The 20,437-nt window shown below is 42.1% G+C and overlaps 2 protein-coding genes and 2 long non-coding RNA genes across 6 annotated transcripts in view; 2 read left to right on the plus strand and 2 right to left on the minus strand.

Moving 5' to 3' along the window:
- The first annotated feature begins 287 nt into the window (after positions 1–287).
- Positions 288–13,047, plus strand: LOC127537578 (uncharacterized). The gene is made up of 2 exons (XR_007947294.1): positions 288–396; positions 12,928–13,047. It is a non-coding gene; the product is annotated as an uncharacterized LOC127537578 (long non-coding RNA).
- LOC110946322 (cytochrome P450 3A27-like) lies at positions 450–10,396 on the minus strand. Its single transcript, XM_051960191.1, has 13 exons — positions 10,053–10,396; positions 9,835–9,928; positions 9,674–9,726; positions 8,631–8,730; positions 6,405–6,518; positions 5,644–5,729; positions 5,359–5,501; positions 5,143–5,267; positions 3,697–3,781; positions 3,149–3,309; positions 2,839–3,065; positions 752–914; positions 450–670 (listed from the first exon to the last, which is right to left on the minus strand). Exons 1-13 carry the CDS (start codon positions 10,118–10,120, stop codon positions 596–598), a joined length of 1,494 nt encoding a protein of 497 aa, XP_051816151.1. The 5' UTR covers positions 10,121–10,396; the 3' UTR covers positions 450–595.
- LOC110964917 (cytochrome P450 3A27-like) overlaps positions 12,860–20,437 on the minus strand; it is a 45,582-nt gene continuing 38,004 nt past the window's right edge. The window contains exons 6-13 of one of the 3 annotated variants that reach the window (XM_051960186.1): positions 20,308–20,393; positions 20,023–20,165; positions 19,807–19,931; positions 18,644–18,728; positions 15,521–15,681; positions 15,211–15,437; positions 13,271–13,433; positions 12,860–13,189 (exon numbers count right to left, since the gene is read on the minus strand). In XM_051960186.1, coding sequence (XP_051816146.1) covers positions 13,115–13,189; positions 13,271–13,433; positions 15,211–15,437; positions 15,521–15,681; positions 18,644–18,728; positions 19,807–19,931; positions 20,023–20,165; positions 20,308–20,393 — 1,065 coding nt within the window. In that variant the 3' untranslated portion in view covers positions 12,860–13,114. The remainder of the gene's footprint in view (positions 13,190–13,270; positions 13,434–15,210; positions 15,438–15,520; positions 15,682–18,643; positions 18,729–19,806; positions 19,932–20,022; positions 20,166–20,307; positions 20,394–20,437) is intronic. The other 2 variants (XM_051960185.1, XM_051960184.1) reach the window with 2 other exon arrangements.
- The window catches only part of LOC127537579 (uncharacterized), a 49,586-nt gene continuing 44,355 nt past the window's right edge, over positions 15,207–20,437 (plus strand). Inside the window, exon 1 of the long non-coding RNA XR_007947295.1 lies at positions 15,207–15,266. This is a non-coding gene — a long non-coding RNA (uncharacterized LOC127537579). The remainder of the gene's footprint in view (positions 15,267–20,437) is intronic.

Here is a 20,437-nt window from a genome sequence, read left to right on the forward strand (position 1 = left end):
TATTGGGAGCCCAGGTAGCTCAGCAGGTGGAGCTGGTGATCCATAAAAAGGCCATAGGGGAATTCAGCCCATGGCCCTTTGCTGCCTCCTTTAGTCTCCTCACTTTATTGTCTATTTGTCACTGTTGTCTTATCAACAAAGCTGAAAAAGACCAACGAAATAAGTTTAAAAAAAACAACAAAACATTGATTATTAATTACAAAAATATTTTTAAATATTAATTTTCTGTTGTAAATGTGTTTGAAATTGTAGTGAGGGACTGGATATTAAACCTCTTAAAACATAATGTTTATTTATTAAACAGTCTGATATTTATAGCTTCTTTTTCATTTTTATTTTTTTGTTATAACCTCAAGACCACATAGAACCAGATCCAAAACCACAACACTTTGAAAGGTCAATTCTGACAAAGTTCATCCCAGACTAGCGAAAGAAACTTTAAAACCCAGTTTTGATTTCTGAAATCTTTTTTATGATTCATGAAAACACACTGAAACAAAACATTTCTCAATGGCTTTGATTTAGACAGCAACCTGAAAATAATGTGTTCTGGTATTTCAGATACATGATATATGTGGAAATGTTCCTTCTTGGATTATTGTTTTCTGGGAACCATCTTCAGCTTTATGGGCTTCACCGGCTGAAATCTCAAGTTAAACTCCAGAGGAATCTGAAGGAAAGAATGGATTCAGAATGAGGAACGACAGCAGAGCAGCTTCACGGTCTGAATGTACTGCAATGTTAGTCTTACCATGGTTTCTTTGCACGTTTCCAAAGTGTAATTCTGCAGGACACGGACAATGATCATCTTCATGACGAGGATAGCGTAGCGCATCCCAACACAGTTACGAGGGCCGAGACCAAATGGCATGTAGGTGTATGGGTTCACCTCATCCCCGCTGTCTTTATCAAACCTGCACATACAGACCAGAATAACTGTTTAAATCATGAAATCACCACAACAGTTCCAGAAGTTCTGCTGAAAGGACAACCATCTCAGCAGTCGGCAATAAACCAAGACTTTGTGGTAGAGCCGCTAGACATAAGCTACTCTATTTGTAAATGAGGCACTGCTGATCACCTACTAATGCCATTTCTACAGCATGGCATGGTGGTGGCATCATCATGCTTCATTTATAATCGACTGCAAAATTACTCAATTCAGTACAGCTGCAGTATGTCTGATGTTAGCAGTAGCTTTTGGTGGCTAACATTAGCGCATTTTGGATGGTTATTACTATGTATGTGTCATTGAGTCACTTCTAAATGTACTGTGGTTAGCATTCACATTCATAAAGTTACTGTAACTGTTCACATTTGCAAGATAATTAGATTTTTAAAGTAAAACAGAAAGACTGTTTTTCTTGAAGAACAATGTACCAGGTTTATGTAATAGCACTTTCTTGTGGAGGACCAGAAGGTTCTCTCTCTTGGATTCATTAGCATCCATCCATCTATCCATCTTCTTCTGCTTCTCCAGGGTCTGGTTGCTGAGGCAGCAGGTCATTATAGACGTCCTTCCCCCTGGCAATACTTTTCAGCTCTTCCCAAGGCATTCCCAGACCAGACGAGATATATAATCTGTCCAACGGGTTTCCACTCTTGTTGAAGATGGGAACCACCACCCCAGACTGCCATTCCACAGGCACTGTACCCGATGCCCACGCAACATTGAAGAGACAAGTCAACCAAGACAGTACGACAATGTCCAGAGCCTTCAGCATGTCAGGGCGGATCTCGTCCACACCTGGCACCTTGCCACCAAGGAGCTTTGTAATTACCTTGGCCACTTCTGACACGGATATAAACAAAGATTATCCCGAGTCTTCAGGCTCTGTCTCCTCCACAGAGGACATGTTTACCAGATTCAGGACTTTCTTGAAGTGCTCTTTCCACCCCAGCATTGGTCAGCAGTTCCCCCTTATACTGTATACAGCCTGAGCAAAGCCCTGCCTCCCCTTCCTGAGGCGTCGAACGGTTTGCCAGAACTTTCTCCAGGCCAACCGCAAGTCTTTCTCCATAGCCTCTCCACACTCCTAGCACACTCAAATTTTAGCTTCCACAACTGCTGCAGCTGCAGCACTTTTGGCAAACTGGTACCTGTCTGCTGCTTCAGAAGACCCCTGAGCCAGCCAGGCCTGAAAAGACTCCCTTTTCAGCCTGACTGCTTCCCTCCAGCACCAGCGACCTTCTGGTCACAGTTCCTAACAGCTGCTTCTGCAATGGAGGCTTTGAACATGGCCTATTCAGACCAGTGTCCCCAACCTCCCACGGGATGCAGGAGAAACTCTTTCAGAGGTGAGAGTTAAAAATCCCATAGACAGGGTCCTCCGCCAGACGTTCCCAATTCACCCTCACTAGAGGTTTGGGTTTACCAGGTCTGTCCGGCAGTCACCACTATCGGATCCAACTCATTACGAGGTGATGATCAGTTGACAGCTCTGCACCTCTATTCACCTGAGTGTCCGAGACATATGACCGCAGGTCTGACGATATGACGAAGTGAATCGTCAATGTTTGGCCTAAAGTGCTCCGGTACCAGGTACATTTTTGAGCAACCTTTTGCTCAAACATTGTGTTTGATTTGGCCAATCTATGACTAGCACAGAAGTCAAATAAAGCACAGCTCGGGTTCAGACCAGGCAGGCTGTTCTTCCTCATCACTCCACTTCAGATTTCTCCATCATTGTCCACTTGAGTGTTGAAATCCCTCAGGAGAACTATGGCCTTCCTCGGCGGCACCCAGAGACTCCAAAAAGGCTGAATACTCCGAACTGCTGGGGGGAAATTCATTAATGAAATTCATTAATATAAAGAATGAAAACTCATAACATTCACCTCTCTGGCCTAAAAAGCTCAGGTGACTTCCAGTAACGAGGGTCCTTGTGCAGCAGGTGCAGAGGAATCCCAATCAGAGTTCCTTCAGGGATGGTGATGCCTTTGATCTGCACAGTCTTTTTGCATGCCCTCTCAAGCCGAGGCGTAGTGGGAAGATAACGCGTGGACTCCTTAATGGCGTGGTCCAGGTACTGAAGACCGTCCAGATCCTCGTACGAAATGGGAGCCTAGAGACAAAAATAAAAAGATAAGGATGGTGTCAGCTATTAGAGCACTAATGACAATCAAATCTTGTTCAGAGTTACTGTACATCTTTCTGGAGACTGGCATCGATTTCTTCATGCAGCTTTTGCATGGCATCAGGGTTTGTGGCCAGATTGTAGAAGATGTAACCGAGAGTGACAGTGGTGGTCTCATAGCCACCAAAGATGAAGATCAAGGCCTGGGAGAGGATCTCGTGTTCAGTCAAACCTACGAAGAAATTGGTGAAAACAATGATCAGTTACCAGACTAATCAACTAATACTCACATTAACATCTTGTCTAAGTGATGTGGAAAAACTAGCCCATGCATTATTCATAGAATGGACTACTGCAATTCCTATTATTCTAATGTCTTTGTGGTTCTTTTCTCTTCCTTCATGCATGTATTTGCACTCATGCATGTTCTTAGGTTTGATCTTCTCTCTCCTTTAGTTTGTGCTGTGTCTTCTCTGTAGCTATTTCTGATTCTGGAGGTGCACAGCTCTGATCTGTGGTTACTGGAGGTAACAGTTTGTCCACTGTTTTTGTCCTCTTGAATCAGTGTGACACAGGGAAATGTGGTGTGCAAATCCATCTTGTTTTAATAAAAACATACCTTTACTGGGCTGCTCGTGTTCGTTCTTTATGTCCAATTCTGGTATCTCGTTCTGAATCAACACCTGCAGAAAGCCTCTTCGAGTCTGGATCAGCACAGAGAACATTCAGCTTGGACAAATTTGCTTACTGGCTCTTCACTTAAAATGCCTCTAATATTATTTGAGAAAACACAGAAGGAGAAAACATGAAAATGTTTTTTTTTATCACAGGCACCTTCTCCAGCTTGCAGTATGTAAGGGGTAAATGAATAGAATACACTTTCTTTTTTCTGATAAGATTTCTGTTTAATACAAAGCTAGGTGCAAATGGTTAACTCTTAAAAGGTGTTGGGGTTCAACTGGTGTCTACAGTGCAGCTTCTGCTAATATATCACAACTAGAAAAATGTGTGGCCTTGTCTGATTCTAAGTTCACTTGGTATCAAATGAAATCAGTGGTGGAGTATTAATAAAATGACTGTATCATATGGTGTCATGGAGCAGAAATGACTCAGTTGGTTCCAGTGGCGGCTGGTGGTGAAATTTGTTGGGTGGGCTAACAAATGCATAATACCGATTAAATGGTTAACACAGCTGCAAAAGCAACATCACCTATGATACATGCAGTTACATCAATTACAGGTACACTATACTTTTTTAGTGCTCTACATCAACACTCTCTCTCACTCATTCACTCTCTCACTCACTCACACACACACACACCACTACAAAACGTGTTCCAACTGCAACGACTGCCCACAGAAAGCCCTCTGCAACTGTCTTATTACAACTGTTTGGCGACATGTAGTGCAAAACACGCCTTCAGTACAACAGATGACCTCAGCAAAAACAAGGTGTCACAGTCCTTTAACAGGTCAACATGAGCCTTCCTTATTTGAAAAGAAGCTTACATCGACGGCCGATGTGATCTCAGTCTCTTAACTTCTAGCTTTTCCTCCAAAGACATTGAGGAAAATGGACATGAAAGCAAATAATCCACTTCATTCATGCTAACACCCGCCATAGCTTAACCTTTTCTCGCTGCGTCAAAGGCCTGTGGGCTGACTGAAGTTAGCCCAAATGATCAGTAAATCACGGGGGCGGGACATGACACCTGTCAATCACTTACAAGAACGAAATGAATGAAAGCGGACTGTATCTGCTGGGGCTGTAAAAAATAAGCCCATTTAGAGATATTCTATGTTTTTCTTTTGACTGATTGGTGCTGTTGCTACCTTTGTTTTCACCTGAACTTAAAACAATCTGTTGTAAGTTATTTAAAAAATAATTTTCTCATCTTTTTTGTGTTGGCCTGGGAGGGCTTAGCCCTGTTAGCCCATTTATACCAGCTGGCCCTGGTTGGTTCCAAAATGTTGTGCTAAACAACTGCTGTCCCAAACTTCAGAATTAACAGATATTTCTTGAAGACAGATTTATTTCCTGCCAAAGAAGAACAAATGCACTCACAGATTCTCCTGCATTATGCTGGTCTTTGAATCTCTTGATGAGGTTGTAGAAAAAATCCACACTGAGTCTGCTCATCACCTCGATTTTGAGAAGTTCCAGCAGCCGACCACCAAACGGAAGTATCACTGAAAGGAAAGTTGTAAACTATGACTGGCATGCTTCTGACATCATTTGATCTAATGATCTTAAGCAGGATTGGAATAAATGAGAACATACACCTTATGAAAAAGGGCCAAAGGTTGAAGTTTAGAACTTTCTGGATATGAACACTGATGGGGTCTTCTGGGTTGTTTATGGAGTCTGTCTCCACACTGAAAGATGCACTGGTCACCACGTCTAAGCTGTAAGGTGCCAGAAGTCTATGAGAGGCAGAAAAGAGAGGTGGGTTTGGATTAAGTGCAAGCACACATATTTATGATAGGACACACAATGCAACAATAAGGTTGTACTCTGTGCAATGACAGTAAAGCTGAACATAATCTGATTTAAATGACAACATACTGTTTGACATCGACGGACTCGTCTAAATTTGCGCGTCCAAGTTTTTCAACAAGTCGGTCTGCATAGCGAATAATCACAGGATAAACCTTTAAAAAATGTGGAGAGAGATGGAAAGAGAGTTGTGTAATGTCAGTAATATGCTGAACATTTATTTCCATTGGTCATGTCTACACTCAGAAATGATGTGTAAAGACACAGAACACATGTGGACACATACAGCTGTGGCTTAAAGTGTTGGTACCCTTAAACCTCAATGAGAACAATGACAATACTTCCTAAAATATATTTTCAAGTGCCAGACCTTCACATCTTTGTCTTGCAATAGAATTGTCAGGGTCCCTGCCTGGCCTCCCTCCTTTCTGTGGACTCTCTGCCTTCACCGTCCTGGTTATCCCCCTGTCTGAGCCGCTCTCCTGCAGCTGCGATTCTTGTTAGTGAGTATAACCTTAGTTTAGTTCCTTAGTAAGGACTATTCCTTCGCCTGGCCTGAGTTCCAATTTCTGTTCATTGCTTTTATCTTAGTTGTATACTCACACAAAAGTAAAAAGTGTGTGGTATAAAATGTGAAATGCAACATAGCAGATATTAGGTTATTTTTTTTTAAAAAGAGAGAGTACTAACACCTTTAGCCAAGTCTATGCGTGGTGATTTACAGTTATGTGAAAAAAGGAAACAATTTGATTCCTTCTTTTTCACTGTAGATCAAAGATCATGAGAAGCACAGGACAGAAGTAGTACGTGAGCAAAGACATGATACCAACCTGCTTGAGTCTTCCACTGGTGAAGCATGGAGATATTGTGCTACGAATTCGTTTCCACTTTTCGTCTTTAACTGATAGAATGGAATCTTCCAAAGGTCCACTAACTACAACATCCTGTGAACCACAGACATGACATTTAAGGTTTAGATTCTTGCAGAGACGTCAAACAGTTTTCTTCCTCCTGATGGCAGGTCTGATGTTCTTGAGGTGAAGGGCTTCACCTTCTCCTTCTAAACATTTTTCGGGTCATTGTGGCCCAACAGCTAAATTTTTGTTTCATCCTTAAAGGGGAACTTCGGTTTTTTCAACCTGGAGTCTGTTTTCATGTCATTTCATACATGTGAGTGATGGAGAAATGAATTTTCGACATAGCTCCAGTATTTAGCCAGGCAGGCAGCTTAGCAGCTCAGCTAGCGAAAAGTATGGGGCAACTTGCAAAGTCCGCCCTAACGTGCTTTTTTCCCCACACTGACCGGCTCGGATAGTCTCAACGAGTGTCCCACAACATACTAGAGATGAGAAGTGAACGAAAACCTCCACATTACCTGGCGATCGCTATTTGTTGTGGTCTGTATCCAAATCTCGGGACGCTAGAAAACAAATCTTGTTCCTAAATCGCACGATAGCTTGCGCCAAAACACCGGTGATAGCGCGAGCTATCGCGCGATTTCGGAATGAGATTTGCTTTCTAGCGTACCGAGATTTGGATACAGACCACAACAAATAGCTATCACCAAGAAATGTGGAGGTTTTCGTTCACTTCTCATCTCTAGTATGTTGTGGGACACTCATTAAGACTATCTGAGCCGGTCAGTGTGGGGAAAAAACATGTTAGGGAGGACTTTGAAGCGGGGGGGCCAGCTGCCCCATGCTTTTCGCTAGCTGAGCTGCTAGCTGAGCTGCTAGCTGAGCTGCTAAGCTGCCTGCCTGGCTAAACACTGGAGCTATGTCGAAAATTCATTTCTCCATCACTCACATGTATGAAATGACATGAAAACAGACCCCAGGTTGAAAAAAACCGAAGTTCCCTTTTAAGGCTTGACTGAAGTTTGCAACGGATCACATGTACAAAGAAAATTCTTTGGTCGAGAGGAAGGTGAGGAAGTAAAGCCAAGAACATTAAACCTGTGGCTGTTTTGGTGCCAGTGAAAGTGATGCTTTACACAAAGTAAATGGATTAATGAAAGAAGATTACCTCCATATTGTTCAGAAAACCTAAACATTTAGACCTGTACACTGTAACTGCCTAGTCTCTGTTGACATGACAATAAACCTCTTGAACAACCTGTGGACTGTAATGAAGGAACACGTACTTGTCAAAAAGTCAAGAAATTTAATTGGACTGCACTGATTCTGTCAAGAGAAGCATCAAAGATACAACCAGAAGGTTGAGGACGTCAACAGAAAGGAGTAGGTCAGGTAAAAATGGCCAAAGGACATTTAACCAAATACTAACCTTGCTGTATGTACACTGTTGCCCATAAAGGTGGAATCATTTTGCTTTCAGGCACATTCCTCATTTCATTCCAATTTTAACACATCAGTAATCACTTTTGACCAGGTGCAAGGATTACATAGCGAGTATCTCTTACCCAGATTAAACCGATTCCTGCTTAACAATTGTTTGCTGAAATGAAAGGTAAGACACTGTTGTCCTCTTACTGCTTAAAGTCTTTATGCAGGAAGTCCATGTTTTCAGAATTGGCTGTATCATTTTCAATCAATTTTGTTCAAGCCTGAATACACAGTTTGCAAATATTAATTGTAGTTTAATTTGGAAGAGATTGAGCAATAGAGTTTTGAGAAGACATACACTTTGTCTATCTTCATGACAAGAGTTAAAATTGTATGTTATTCCAACTTTATGAGCTACAGTGTACATATTTGACCCAGCAGTTTTTGTCATATTTCCAGAAGATCCACAATGAATCTATGAAAGAACCAAAATGTATCATTGTTTTGTATGACAAAGATGCAGAGTCATTGGAAACTCTTTTCATGTGCATGACAAGTTTGTTCATGACTGTATGTTATTATTATGTAACTACAGTAAAAAGTCTGTTGTCATGTTCAGAAGCTGCACCATCACAGTGAAGTACTGCACAGGACTTCCCAAGGATATGTAATCTGATAAATGATATAACTTTACAGTAACCAGACTGCTAATGTCTACATGATCTGCTGAGTTTTCATGAACACTGATTCCTGATAAGAAGAGTCTCTTACCCTGCGGTTGGTGAACACAGAGTAGCACTCCTTCACCAACACACTTTTAATTATTTCAGGATCGGCCACCAGTAAAACTGGCATTCGTCCTTCAAACACCCTGAACAAACACAAACACAGTCTTAGCTAATGATGGAGACACTGAAGCATTCATGTCAGAAAATAATACAAAACAAAATGCAGTTCAGTCTCAATATGGAAAGAAATATTTCTATAATTTTGTAGTGCTATTAGTATTTCACAGTGAACACTGCTAGTCATTACAGTGATTTGAACTATTACACACAGATTTACGCTGGGTCGCCTGAGTCATTTATTGACACATGTAGATAATACAGTTACATAAAACGCAACCTGTCAGCATCCTTGTCATAGTAAAAACGCATTGCCATGTAATTAAAGCAAAGAGAGTTTAGTCTTGAAATAACAGAGTTCATTGTATCATCCAGTGGAAAACAACATTTCAATAAGACGATCTTTAACTTTACCTGAGTGTGCCCATTTTCTGTAACTGAAAATTTCAATTTTACTGCAATTTAGAGGAAAATTACGATCATTTGCCTCATGTATTTTACAGATATGGTCATTGCTTGTCTCCAGAATAACAACTTACACTGAAAAAAATGCCTCATTAGAGACAGTTCCCAACCTTTTTGGCCCTAAATGTACAAAAACTTAACCGGTTAGGCTTGTAACTGTAATACAACCCTTCAATCTTCTCATGACCGCTTGCAATTCCAAATCATGTTTTAAAATATGAGTCAGGAATCTTCACATCCTACAGTCCCCTTCCAAAAATTATATTATAGATTGAAATTAAAAAAATTCAGCAGTTCTACTTATGATAGCATTGTATCTACAAAGCGAAAACCTAAATTTGCTCCAAAACAATGAAAGATGAAATCAGGCTTCCAGATTGATGCATCAGTGATTTCATAATCTACAGAACAAACATGTTTCTTGTTCCTGCTATAGATGGATTTTGTCTATGTGTCATCTACTGGTATGTTCATTTCCATAACTGAAGATGAAATAAAACTCACCCCCAGACATCTCCATATTTAGACTGGCACTCCTTGTCAAAAGCAAATATTCCCTACAAGAAATATAGCTTAGTGTTGAAAGGTTGAAGAACAGGTCGTGTCAAAGTAAATTAATAAGTCAGGCAGGTTATTCTGGATGTTTTTTGTTTGTTTATATATACCTTTATCATGTGATGTGCTGTTCCAATAAAAGGCAGAGGTCTTGGTCCTTGTATCCCCAGCTTTGAGAAAAACCTGTATGGCCAAATTCCATACCTGTATTGCAAAAAGGTGAAAGCTACAGATCAATATTACACCCGTTTAATATAAAATTACTATGAGACAGTCAGAAGAGAACGACCAAGCAGTGCTCTGACAGTTCACAGCAACAGATACTCACAGTAACACCAGGGTGAAAAGAAGAGCCAGTAAAGTCCATGTTGTCGCTGAAAACAGCTCAAGAAACATTCTGATTTTCCTTGAACAGAGTGGACAACATACACACGAGAAACAAGGAAGTGCAGTAGGAGGAGTCAGCAGGCTGCTCGTGTGATTCACAGAATAGGAAGCAGCTGGTCATTTTTCCGTTATTTTCTTCTTCTTCCGTTTTTTGGTACGGTCAGGGTTTGCACAACAAGTTTTTTAAATCGCCTAGCATACAATAATGTAATGAGAGTGAGCGGCTCCGTTTTGTGTGAGAAGAGCAGCGTGTGTGTGTGTGTGTGTGTGTGTGTGTGTGTGTGTGTGTGTGTGTGTGTGTGTGTGTGTGTGTGTGTGTGTGTGTGTGTGTGTGTGTGTGTGTGTGAGAGAGAGAGAGAGAGAGAGTGCGAGATGTCCGAGCGACCCTGAATGCAACGTGAACAACTGAGAAGAGAAGCGCTCAGAGAAGAAGGCTGAATCCCAAACCTCTCCCTACACACTCCCCCTCCACTACCGAGTGTCACTCCAAAAGAAGTCACACTCGCAGCTGTGGAGGGCACCTATTATTGAAGGAGGAGGGTATAAATACGATCGTCAGGAATGGGACGCCCTGTTGCCTCACCGGAAAACGGAAGACGTCATCGCCTTGGTAACACAAAGACTCCTACTGTGCATAGCTGTAGCGCTGTGGCACAGGTTGCAACTAACAAGGATCGCTGCTGCTTCCAGAAGACGAAAGCATCCCACTTTTTTTCATTCACATGTTTTCCAATCCTATTATCTGGCATTTCAAATCCAACAAATGAATGAATGAATAAATTAATTCTGTCAGTTGTGATCAAATTTTAAGGTGTCAGGGGGTGCACCATTAAATCAAACGTCAGCAGAGAAGAAGATTTGTTTCTTTTGATTTATCTTTTTTCACCACTCTTTTTGTGATGTTCTGTCAGTGTGAAAAAAGCGTGGGAGAAATAAAGGACGCATGTGGAACTCACATCAATATGTTTGTTTCCTCCTCCATTTTGACGTTGCACTTCCTGAAAAAGTTGTCCAGAGTGAGCATCGATGCAGACTCGCTATTTAAGGGCTGAACAGTCCTCTCCCCCTCCGCACTACGCGGTTTGGGACGGCCCTTAATATGGAGGACCCTCCACGGGAACGCGCAAACGGAGGGGTAGTGTGTAGGGATAGTGTGTAGGGGGCAGTTTGGGATTCAGCCGAAGTATAGCTGTTAGAATGACAGTACTGTCACAGTGGCCACGTTTACATGAAGTTTTTTTTTTAACTCGGAATTAACTTATTCATAGTTAAAGTTTTGTGATCACATTTACGTGGAGATATTAATTCCGAATTAAGGTTTACACGGACCGCACGTTTATCCCATAGACTGTATATAAAGATGGACGTAGCATCTGGCTCCAAAAATGAAGGCCACCCGGAAGTGTCAAAAACTTGCAATATCACGCCGTCCGCGAGGGTTGGCTCCAAAAAGCTTTTGCTCCATAGACTGTCTATCAAGTATAGCCACGCCCCCTGGCTCCGCCAACTTTAACGATTTATTTGAAATTCAGTATTGATTTATTTTAAGATCGGCCACCTGATCTCTCATTTTGACCATGAAAACTAACGGGGAAAAAAATCCTGAGCTGTAGAAAATCAGTCTATCAAATTTTATTTTTTCCGGTGATGAATTGGAGTATATCTTGTCTGGAATGATTGACAGATCCTTTGGGCGAGGCTTGTCAGCGTAGGCTGAATTCCGAAAGCAGCAACAGAAGCCTCTGCGGTAAAATGTGGGCGGGATAAGAGAGTCTTCAGCTCTCAGTCTGGCCCGCCCATAGACTGGTCCTGCCCCGAGTTGCTCTCCGGTCCAGCCTGCTTGATGACGCTTTTTACATCACTGGCTCCAAAAAATCCAGAATGGCGACCAGGAAGTAGCAATATCGGGGCTTCATTTTCTCGGCTTTGAAACCAACGGGTGACGTCACGGTTAGTTCATGCCTGGTTTATCCCCCTTCCTAAATTCGCTTTAAGGCTTGGGCATTGGAAAGGATTCTGATTGGACAGGGAGTGGACATGACACATCCCCATTTACCGGAAGAAAACAAACTCCATTTGCCACGGCATTTCTTTTCCCCAACAACATGGAGGAACAACTGATAAGCATGCTTGTCGCTTTGCTTTTTAATTGTCGTTTTGAGACAGCAACTCAACAATGTCGTGCCAGTAAAGTCACACGTCATCGCTACGTGAGGAGCCAAGCATGTGGAGAATGACCAGAATTAACTAAAGAGGAACTAACTGTATACATGAACAGAACATACACAGGAATTAGTTCATTTGAAATTACCATCGGAATAAAGGTAGTTTATTCGGAATTAAGTTTATTCGGAATTAACTTTTTAATTCGGAATTGAGTGTTTACAAGGAGATTTTAAAGGGGAATTCATTTTAATTCTGAATTAAAGAGGATTTAAAGGTCTCATGTAAACGTGGCAAATACCTCATCAAACATTAATTATTGGGAGCCCAGGTAGCTCCATGGGTGGAGCAGGTGACCCATAAAGAGGCCATAGGGGTATTCTGCCCATGGCCTTTTGCTGCCTCCATTATTCTCCCCACTTTCTTGTCTATTTCTCATTGCTGTCCTATCAGTAAAGCTGAAAAGCACCAAAACAAAAACTTTCAAAAATCACAAAACATTGATTGTTAATTATAATATTTTTTTAATCTTATTTTCTGTTGTGAACATATGTTTGAAATTGTAGTTATGAACTGGATATTAAATTTGTTAAAACATGATTTTTATTTATTTGTATAATACAGTCAGATCCAAAACCACAACACTTTGAAAGGTCAAATCTGGACAAGTTTTAAAAAATCTTTAAAACCCAGTTTTGATTTCGGAAATCTTTTTTATGATTCATGAAAACACACTGAAACAAAAACATTTCTCAATGGCTTTGATTTAGACAGCAATTTGAAAATAATTTGTTCTGGTATTTCAGATACATGATATATGTGGAAATGTTCCTTCTTGGATTATTGTTTTCTGGGGACCATCTTCAGCTTTATGGGCTTCACCGGCTGAAATCTCAAGTTAAACTCCAGAGGAATCTGAAGGAAAGAATGAATGAGGAATGAGGAACGACAGCAGAGCAGCTTCACGGTCTGAATGTACTGCAGTGTTAGTCTTACCATGGTTTCTTTGCACGTTTCCAAAGTGTAATTCTGCAGGACACGGACAATGATCATCTTCATGACGAGGATAGCGTAGCGCATCCCAACACAGTTACGAGGGCCGAGACCAAACGGCATGTAGGCGTATGGGTTCACCTCGTCCCCGCTGTCTTTATCAAACCTGCACATACAGACCAGATTAACTGTTAAAATCATGAAATCACCACAACAGTTCCAGAAGTTCTGCTGAAAGGACAACCATCTCAGTAGTAGGCAATAAACCAGGCCTTTGTGGTAGAGCCGCTAGACATAAGCTACTCTATTTGTTAATGAGGCACTGCTGATCACCTACTAATGCCATTTCTACAGCGTGGCATGGTGGTGGCATCATCATACTTCATTTATAATCGACTGCAAAATTACTCAATTCAGTACAGCTGCAGTATGTCTGATGTTAGCAGTAGCTTTTGGTGGCGAACATTAGCACATTTTGGATGGTTATTACTATGTAGGTGTCATTGAGTCACTTCTAAATGTGCTGTGGTTAGCATTCACGTTCATAAAGTTACTGCAGCAACTGTTCATGTTTCCAAGCTAATTAGATTTTTATAGTAAGACAGGAAGACTGTTTTTCTTGAAGAACAATGTACCAAGTTTATGTAATAGCACTTTCTTGTGGAGGATCAGAAGGTTCTCTCCCTTGGATTCATTAACATCCATCCATCTATCCATCCATCCATCCATCTTCTTCTGCTTCTCCAGGGTCTGGTTGCTGAGGCAGCAGGTCATTCCAGACGTCCCTCCCCCTGGCAATACTTTCCAGCTCTTCCTGGGGGATCCCAAGGCATTCCCAGACCAGACGAGATATATAATCCGTCCAATGGGTTTTCCCCCTTGTTGAAGATGGGAACTACCACCCCAGACTGCCATTCCACAGGTACTGTACCTGATGCCCATGCAACATTGAAGAGACAAGTCAACCAAGACAGTACAACAATGTCCAGAGACTTCAGCATGTCAGGACGGATCTCGTCCACACCTGGCACCTTGCTCCGAGGAGCTTTGAAATTACCTTGGCCACTTCTGCCACGGATATAGACAAAGATTATCCCGAGTCTTTAGGCTCTGTCTCCTCCACAGAGGACAAGTTTACCAGATTCAGGACTTTCTTGAAATGCTCTTTCCACCCCAGCATGGGTCAGCAGCTCCCCCCTATACTGTATACTGCCTGAGCGAAGCCCTGCCTCCCCTTCCTGAGGCGTCGAACGGTTTACCAGAGCTTTCTCCAGGCCAACCGCAAGTCTTTCTCCATAGCCTCTCCACACTCCTAGCACACTCAAATTTTAGCTTCCACAACTGCTGCAGCTGCAGCACTTTTGGCAAACTGGTACCTGTCTGCTGCTTCAGAAGACCCCTGAGCCAGCCAGGCCTGAAAAGACTCCCTTTTCAGCCTGACTGCTTCCCTCCAGCACCAGCGACCTTCTGGTCACAGTTCCTAACAGCTGCTTCTGCAATGGAGGCTTTGAACATGGCCTATTCAGACCAGTGTCCCCAACTTCCCCCAAAATGCAGGATGTCCAAGACATATGACCACAGTTCTGACGATATGACGAAGTCGATCGTCAATGTTTGGCCTAAAGGGCTCTGGTACCAGGTACATTTTTGAGCAACCGTATACTCAAACATGGTGTTTGATTTGGCCAATCTATGACTAGCACAGAAGTCAAATAACAAAGCAGCACTCGGGTTCAGATCGGGCAGACTGTTCTTCCTGATCACCCCACTTCAGGTTTCTCCATCATTGCCCACGTGAGTGTTGAAGTCCCTCAGGAGAACTATGGCGTTCCTTGGCGGCATCCCTTCCAGGTTGGCATCCAGAGACTTCAAGAAGGCCGAACACTCTGAACTGCTGGAGGGGAAATTAATTAATATAAAGAATGAAAACTTATAACATTCACCTCTCTGGCCTAAAAAGCTCAGGTGACTTCCAGTAGCGAGGGTCCATGTGCAGCAGGTGCAGAGGAATCCCAATCAGAGTTCCTTCAGGGATGGTGACGCCTTTGATCTGCACAGTTTGTTTGCATGCCCTCTCAAGCCGAGGCGTAGTGGGAAGCAAACGCATTGACTCAATAATGACCTGGTCCAGGTACTGAAGACCGTCCAGATCCTCATAGGAAATGGGAGCCTAGAGACAAAAATAAAATGATAAAGATGGTGCCAGCTATTAGATCACTAATGACAATCACATCTTCTGCAGAGTTACTGTACATCTTTCTGGAGGCTGGCATCGATTTCTTCATGCAGCTTCTGCATGGCATCAGGGTTTGTGGCCAGATTGTAGAAGATGTAACTGAGCGTGGTAGAGGTGGTATCATAGCCACCAAAGATGAAGATCAAGGCCTGGGAGAGGATCTCATGTTCAGTCAAACCTACGAAGAAATTGGTGAAAACAATGATCAGTTACCAGACTAATCAACTAATACTCACATTAACATCTTGTCTCAGTGATGCAGAAAGACTAGCCCATGCATTATTTCTAGAATGGACTACTGTAATTCCTATCATCACAATGTCTCTGTGGTTCTTTTATCTTCCCCCATACATGTATTTGCACTGTTATGTTCCGTGGTTTGCTAGTGTGCAGGTGGAGTTGGTTGTGTTTTTGTTCCTGTTCTCTCCCCTCTTTATATTTCTTTTTCTCAGGTTACGCCTCGTGGGAGTGGCCAGGTACACCTGCAGCTACTTCGCAATCACAGACGGTTACAAGCAGTGGTGAAAATGGTGAAAAATATTCTAGGTGGGGCTGTGCCATATCAAGTCAGTTCAGTAACCATCCCAATACAACAGAAACGGCAGGATATCAGTGCTCTGTGAAATAATAATTATTTAATGCCAATATTAATAACTTGAGGCATTTTTGCACAAAACATGCACAACATATTGCATAACCACAATTTTGGCAATAAATTATATACACAGCTGAGCACATGAAACAGTGCATTAGTGTTGAATTGACGACTCAAGTATTATGTTAAGTGTTAAATATATTAAGAAATTAATACTAGAACAGAAAAATACTGTAAAGTAATTTATGATAAAGCTAAATGTAGGGCTGGGCGATAAATCAAATTAATTCGATTAATTTGCATTTTTAAAACCCGACGATCTGAAAATTTGCCAAATCGTAAAATCGAGGCGAGCTTAAATATATAACAATACAGATTCTTCTTCTGCCTTTCACGACTTGTGCACAGGCGTTTGCTTCCGCCTCTCATCTCCTTCCACCAAAACACTCACACCCCCCGTCATGGCGGACAGAACAGCAGACGAAGAGTTGGTCGTGAGAAAAGGGCCTCATGTTCCATCGATTATATGGAAGTGGTTCGGCTTTGACCAGACTGACACAGAGCAAACTACAGTCATGAGCAAGGTTTGCAAAAGTACTGTGAAAACGATGAGAAGCAGCACAACTAACCTCTTTCAGCACCTCCGGTAGAGGCATCCTAAAGAATGGGAAAAGTGCCCGCAGCTCCGGGAGTGCGGCATTGGATCAATATGGGACACTACAATTAATTGTCAAATAAAGGACGATTCCGTATTTAAAGGAACGGGTGGCAACCCTATGCCGCACTCCCGTAGCTGCGGGCACTTTTCCCGTATTGATTCAATACGGGACGCTAATTGTTCCATATTTTCATAAATGTCCCATATACGTCTGTCACACACGCATCAAAACTGCATAATAAACAAAATAAAATACAGGAAATATTAAAGGCAGCCAGTTTCATCTTCCTTAGGCCTATGTAGCGAGGACCCAATGCAAGGTCCAGCAGGTCTGTTTGCCGGTTCTGCCGCGGGTTTCCTGGTTACAGACGCTGCTGCTCCTGTGTGTTTAAAAATGTCTACACCCGAAACTCCACCACGTCCAAAGAAGCAAAAACGTTTTCAAAAGCACAGGCGTGAGTGGGAAGACTGGAACCCTGGCAATAGGTACAGGGCAAACTGTGGTTTCTGTTGCTCATAGACTAGCTGTAAGGCAGCATCAGGAGACCAACATGTAAGAAACATGAGAACAGAGAGAACCCAACCAGCAGGTAACAGTTTCATCATATAATCATCTCCTGAAGTCCCTTTGGTAAGAGACATCAGCACATGGTTGTGAATTTACCAGAGGATGATTATAGTCAGACTAATGTGGCCGTAGACTCTACAGGATTTTAGTGACTCAATAAGTTGTTAAATAGTATTTTAAATGTTTTTTTTTTTTTTAAATCATTTATTTAATAGCCTCTATGTGATTAATAAATGGCCTTTTCCTATCTAAAAAAAAACTGCATGTTTCAGCTGCTTCCACAGATGTTCAGTAAAATTCAGATCAGGGATCATTGGAGGCCACTTCAGAACAGTTCAGTGTGTAACTGTGTGTCACTCTTCATCTCTTCATCTAGCTGCGTCGCGATGTTAGCCTTGCCTAGCATCGTTAGCTTAACGGTGTTCTCCATATGTGCCCTCCTACTCTCGTGTTTCTTTATTTTCTCGGACAAATGTTTCATATCTCTTACTCCTGAAACAGTCCATGCCGTGTCTGTCCCAGCCGTTTTATAGAGCAAACACGGGAAGCAATATAAAGCATTTGCATGACTAGATCCAGCTAGCCAAGCCTTCCTCTTGTCACTGTGACTGTGACAGTGTCACAGTTATCCACCGCACTCACGCATGCTCACTTGGCTTGGGGCGAAATCGATTTTGCCCCTCTGGGCATCAGATTCGACGACGCTGATTGGATAAATTTCTGTTGCTATGTCGAATCTCTTGTCTGTAATTGGTTGCTCTGCCGCACTAGAGGGGCAGTTTCTCCCCTGCCCCAGCAGCTCAGCAGAGATAAGCAGGAAACTATTTCCCCCGAAAATTCTATTTAATATTTTGTACATAATATGTAGTTGTGAATTTAAAACATGCATGGTGCTAAAAATAACCGATTGTTTATTTAAAAAAACATTTATTTTAAAAATGAAAAAATCAAAAACACCGGGTGGGGGGGCGTGCACGAGCGCCCTCTATTGGCCAGCCGCCACTGGTTACAAGTCAAGCCAACCTGATCTCATCTTTGCCAATGGGCCAGATCAGCAGCTAGGGTGCCGTGTTGGTGTCTCGCGTTCTGCTAGAATCAGTAGTATCAGTAGTTCTCAGGGACATAACATGCACAAATGCATGTTCTTAGGTTTGATCATCTCTCTCCTTTAGTTTAGCTGTGTCTTCTCTGTAACTATTTCTGACATTGGATCTGGTCAGCTCTGATCTGTGGTTATTGGCTTCAAAAATCTGTCCACTGTTTTGTCCTCTTGAATCAGTGTGACACGAGGAAACCATCTTATCTTGATAGAAACATACCTTTACTGGGCTGCTCGTGTTCGTTCTTTATGTCCGACTCTGGTATCTCGTTCTGAATCAACACCTGCAGAAAGTCTCCTCGAGTCTGGATCAGCACAGAGAATATTCAACTTTGATAAATTTGCTGACTGGGTCTTCACTTAAAATGTCTTTATTTGAGAAAACACAGATAGGGGAAAATGTTTAAAAAAAAAAAAAAAACAACCCTCAAGCACCTTCTCCAGCCTGCAGTGTGTAAAGGGTTAATGAATAGAATACACTTTCTTTTTTCTGATGAAATTTCTGTTTAATACAGAGCTAGGTGCAAAGGGTTAACTCTAGAAAGATGCTGGGGTTCAACTGATCTTTACAGTGCAGCTTCTGCTAATATATCACATTAGAAAAATGTGTGGCCTTGTCTGATTCTAAGTTCACTTGGTATCAAAATGAAGTCAGTGGTAACCTGGCAATAGCCAGATTAATAATTGTGTAGTACTTGATAGTACTCCACAATATCAATCTGGGACCGCTCCATGTAAATCCGTTCGGAGGAAAGAGGCACAGATTGGACAATGCAACAGTATGTCCCGCCTCTGACAGGTTTGTTTTTAGCCAATCGCGGGATCTTCACAACGAGCGGAGCCAATTGGTAGATTAAACTCTTACCAAAACCCGTAGGTAAAAAAGCACAAACATCTTTACCATCCAGAAATGCGCAAAGCGCCTCTCGTTGTTCTTCCTTCAAAGAAGCGATAGGAGATTCAGCTAAAACTGACTTAATAGCAGCATCTACACGATCGTTGTCCTCTGTTGCCGTGTTTGTTTTGATCTACTGGCGCTTGGTGTCGTCGTCACACCCGGATATCCCGCCCCACACACGAATACTGCTGCGTGATTGGCCCGAACCAACTTGGTGCTGTACGAAAAGTGAAGGCGGGAGCGGAGCAAGATGGTTTCTTGAGAGATTTGTGAACTCACAAATATCGTAAGAAATCAACTTGCTGGCAAGGTTAAGTCAGTGGTGGAGTATTAATAAAATGACTATCATACGGTGTCATGGAGCAGAAATGACTCAGTTGGTTCCAAGATGTTGTGCTAAACAACTGCTGTCCCAAACTTCAGAATTAACAGATATTTCTTGCAGACAGATTTATTTCCTGTCAAAGAAGAACAAATGCACTCACAGATTCTCCTGCATTGTGTTGGTCTTTGAACCTCTTGATGAGATTGTAGAAAAAATCCACACTCAGTCTGGGCATCGGCTCAATTTTCAGATAATCCAGCAGCCGACCACCAAACGGAAGCATCACTGAAATGAAAGTTGTAAACTATGACTGGCATGCTTCTGACATCATTTGATCAAATGATCTTTACCAGCTTTGGACGATAGGGGGGCGTACATCTTAAAAAAAAGGGCCAAATTCTGAAGTTAAGAAGCTTCTGGATATGAACATTAACGGGGTCTTCTGGGTTGTTTATGGAGTCTGTCTCCACACTGAAAGATGCACTGGTCACCACGTCTAAGCTGTAAGGTGCCAGAAGTCTATGAGAGGCAGAAAAGAGAGGTGGGTTTGGATTAAGTGCAAGCACAAATATTTATGATAGGACACACAATGTAACAGTATGGTTGTACTCTGTGCAGTGACAGTAAAACTGAACATAATCTGATTTAAATGACAACATACTTTTTGACATCGACAGACTCATCCAAATTTGCACGTCCAAGTTTTTCAACAAGTCGGTCTGCATAGCGAGCAACAAGAGGATAAACCTTAAAAAAGTGGAGAGAGATGGACAGAGAGTTGTGTAATGTCA

The sequence above is a fragment of the Acanthochromis polyacanthus genome, chromosome 15 (genome assembly GCF_021347895.1).
Source record: "Acanthochromis polyacanthus isolate Apoly-LR-REF ecotype Palm Island chromosome 15, KAUST_Apoly_ChrSc, whole genome shotgun sequence".
In the NCBI taxonomy this organism is placed as follows: domain Eukaryota; kingdom Metazoa; phylum Chordata; class Actinopteri; family Pomacentridae; genus Acanthochromis; species Acanthochromis polyacanthus.